Source organism: Benincasa hispida, chromosome 11 (assembly GCF_009727055.1).
Source record: "Benincasa hispida cultivar B227 chromosome 11, ASM972705v1, whole genome shotgun sequence".
Lineage (NCBI taxonomy): Eukaryota > Viridiplantae > Streptophyta > Magnoliopsida > Cucurbitales > Cucurbitaceae > Benincasa > Benincasa hispida.
The window spans coordinates 68,270,510-68,273,742 of NC_052359.1; the positions used below are offsets into that span (position 1 = coordinate 68,270,510).

At 37.5% G+C, this 3,233-nt stretch overlaps 1 protein-coding gene across 2 annotated transcripts; it reads right to left on the reverse strand.

The window, feature by feature from the left end:
• Positions 1-405: 405 nt before the first annotated feature.
• Positions 406-3,025, reverse strand: LOC120091094. Of its 2 annotated transcripts, XM_039048933.1 has the most exons (3): positions 2,780-3,025; positions 2,559-2,664; positions 406-1,978 (listed from the first exon to the last, which is right to left on the reverse strand). In XM_039048933.1, the coding sequence occupies exons 2-3, from the start codon at positions 2,590-2,592 to the stop codon at positions 759-761; spliced, it is 1,254 nt and encodes a 417-aa protein (XP_038904861.1). In that variant the 5' UTR covers positions 2,593-2,664; positions 2,780-3,025; the 3' UTR covers positions 406-758. The 2 variants fall into 2 exon arrangements, with proteins under 2 accessions (XP_038904861.1, XP_038904860.1); XM_039048932.1 differs by having other exon boundaries at positions 406-2,664.
• Positions 3,026-3,233: the final 208 nt, after the last annotated feature.

Below are 3,233 nucleotides of genomic sequence, written 5' to 3' on the forward strand. Positions count from 1 at the left end.
CGGCTGATATGTTTGCTTTATCATTATTGCAATTATCAGTCTAAATAACCAAGTCAAAATAGAGTAACTTGAACTAACAAGAATTTCAAACCATTTCAAATTTAATTAATTTCAGGTGAATAGGCAAATCCCATTTTCGTTTAATGGACAATAATAAAAGAGAAGTAGAAAAAGTTCAAACTATGGGAGAACTTATGATTGCACTCTCATTAAGCTAAAACCGCCAGAGCTAACCTAGTAGGCAAATTAAACAGGAAAATAAAATCCTATTTTAAGAGCACTAAATGGAAACAATTATAGTTTTTTCCTGAATATGATCAGTGATACACACATTTTGTATTGTAAAGTAAGAAATAAATAAATAAATAAAAATAAAATAAAATAAAACCTGCAGTGGTCAAGGGGTGAAAACACAAGTCAAGAAGATAATAGATATGGATTTTTAAGAAAATGTTGAACTCAGGTTTTGATGCATAAAAGGTTACAAATGGGGGAGATGAAGGACAGTACTCTACTTGATTTACTTATTTGCTTCTCAATATGTTCAAGAAGTATGCCTACATTTCAATTCACGTACAGTAAGGAGTAAAATGAAGAACGTTGAATATGGACCATGTGATAGTCCATTGTGGAAGCAAGAGTCATTACTTTTTGCTGAGTGAAAAAGTAAATAGAAGATCCAAGTAGCACTTACATAGGTGTTGAAATATTGCAGTCCTGATTCATTTATCAATCTTAGGACCCAGATAGAGGTCTTTTCAAGCCAATCTTCTCCGTCTGGGTGCCCGAGAGTTTCCACTGTCTACATCAGAAACTTGTAAAGCATCACTTCTCCTTCTGGAGGATGATGTTGAAATAGAGACCATGGAATCAATTTCTACAGCAGTGTCCATTTGACTCTCTGAATTGATAACAGCAGCAATGCTAGAGAAAGAATCTCTATCCTCGACAGGTGGAGGAGGCTGCTCTTGACTTCTAGGAATGAGTGGATCAGTATACAAAAAACCATCTGGAAGCCTATCAGCGGAATTAAATGCAGAAGTAAGAGAAGAAACTCTTGTCCGGTGTAATAATGATCGAAGCACTGGGAGAGACTGAAGACGGGTTTCCCCTGCCTCAATGCTAGCCACATCAGTGTGTGCTAAATCTCCTACATCATCATGATGGGGCAATGAAATTTGTTCTCTACGAATGCCCCTGGATGTTAAAATCCTATTCAACAAGGTTGGAGATCTACCAAATGTTTCATGTGAACTGTCTGGCTCTGGCGGTTGGTCTAGATCACGATTGAAATCGAATCTGTTTCCCAATCGTCGAATCATATCCTCCACTGGGAAACTAAATGCAGTCCTCTGGATGGTTTGCCTCAAACTTTCAACCTTTCGAGCATGGGGCCTTAGAGGAATCTTAAGTGTAGCATCCTCCTCGGTCACAGGGGTACTGCTGCCACGCCCATAAATTGGAGTCACATTCTTTGTAGTAACCTCTCCTTTACATACAGGACATTCCTTGGCTTCTGAATGTAGATGTAACCATCGATAAAGGCACGGCCAGCAGTATAGATGACCACAACAAGTTACAACGGGGTCCCTAGCCAAATCCAGACATATATTGCAATCAAAGAAACTACCATCAGAGTCACTGCTCTTTTCAACATCACTCTTATTCTCTGTTTTTTCATCTTCCAACGCTTCATTGTTAATTTCACACGTTTTCCCAGTTTCATTTTTCCTTTCCTCAGCAGTAATACTACCCTCACCAGCTTGCAATGGCTGTAATGAATTCCCATTGCCTGAATTGACCATGATTTCACTTAATTCCATTGTAATATTCCGAGTCTCAGAAGGAATTTGAACTTGACGCCTTCTCCACCGCTGTCTCGTCCTAAACCTGATAGCTTCCCCAAATCTATGAACAGGATCCTCTGTCAAATCAGCTAAATTCACATCTTCATTTGGAACGGAATTCGAAAGCGGCTCTGGAATAGGACCCAGATTCAAGTCAAGGTTCATTGCATCAAAGATTTCATCACCCATTACAAATTTATCAGGAAAGCAAAAAGAAAAAAGAAAACCTCCAATTTAACCCGAAACTTAGTAGCCTCAAGTTAGAAGAAAACCCAATGGCACCATAAGATTCAAATTACCTCAAAGCACGAGGATCAACCCTGTCCCAGATGAACAATCCCAGAAAGATCAATCCACCCTTTTCCAATAGCAAATCCCTCACAACACATCCTTAAATTCATAAAAGGCTAGAAAAGCACCGCCAATGAATCCATACACAAAACCCCAATTCTCCCAAAACCAAACTAACCCAGTCGAAAAAAAATAAACCCTCGATCAATTTCGCTACGCAGACAGTGAAAAAGAGTCACGAAATTTCATCGAACTTAGCCTTAACCCCATCAATCCCAGTTCATCAAACGATAAAAAGAATAACTGAATTAAAAAATCCCAATTCTAAAGTGGCAAAGAAAATTAGGGTTTATCGCAACACAACCCAAACAACGAAATTCTCACACGCTGATTCAGAAGAAGAACAAGAAAACTAAACACCTGACTCAGACGACAGCTCTCGATTCCATATCATTCAAATAAACCCCAAATTGTATTCTTCCTTAGACCCAGCTGCGTTGAAGTTGATTCGCCATCGATCAACGATCTGGTCCACACAGAAGCAAGAGAAATTAAAATAAAAGTCAGAGAAAGAAAAAGGAAAGGGAGGTTAATCATGGTAGAGACAGAAATTGAAATAGAATGGAACAGAAGAATCATACGATGATGAGGCGATCGATGGATAAGATGAATTGAAAATTGGGGATTATCGGATCGAGCGGCTGAGATGTGAAAAAGAAGATGTATGTGGCACCGTGGGATTGGCGGCACTAACTTAATTTCTTCTTCTTCTTTCTTCTTCTTCTTGCTCTTGTTGTTCAGTGATGATGGTACAGACTACAGAGAGATTAAAAGAGTTCACTTTTTTTGGCAATTTTTTTACGTATCTTTCTGGATTTTTTCAGGCATGGATTTTTGGCAAAACTAACTTATGTATCTAAGTTTATGGTCAGATCTTACACTTTTTTTTTTTTTAATAATTTTTATTAAAACAAAATAAGTGGAAAAAACATATTTTTGTTGATTTTCATTTTGCCCTTAAATTTTTAAATTTTGAAAGTATAAAATATTGGAAATTAGGAATTGAAGGAAAACAAAACTCATAATTAAATGGTA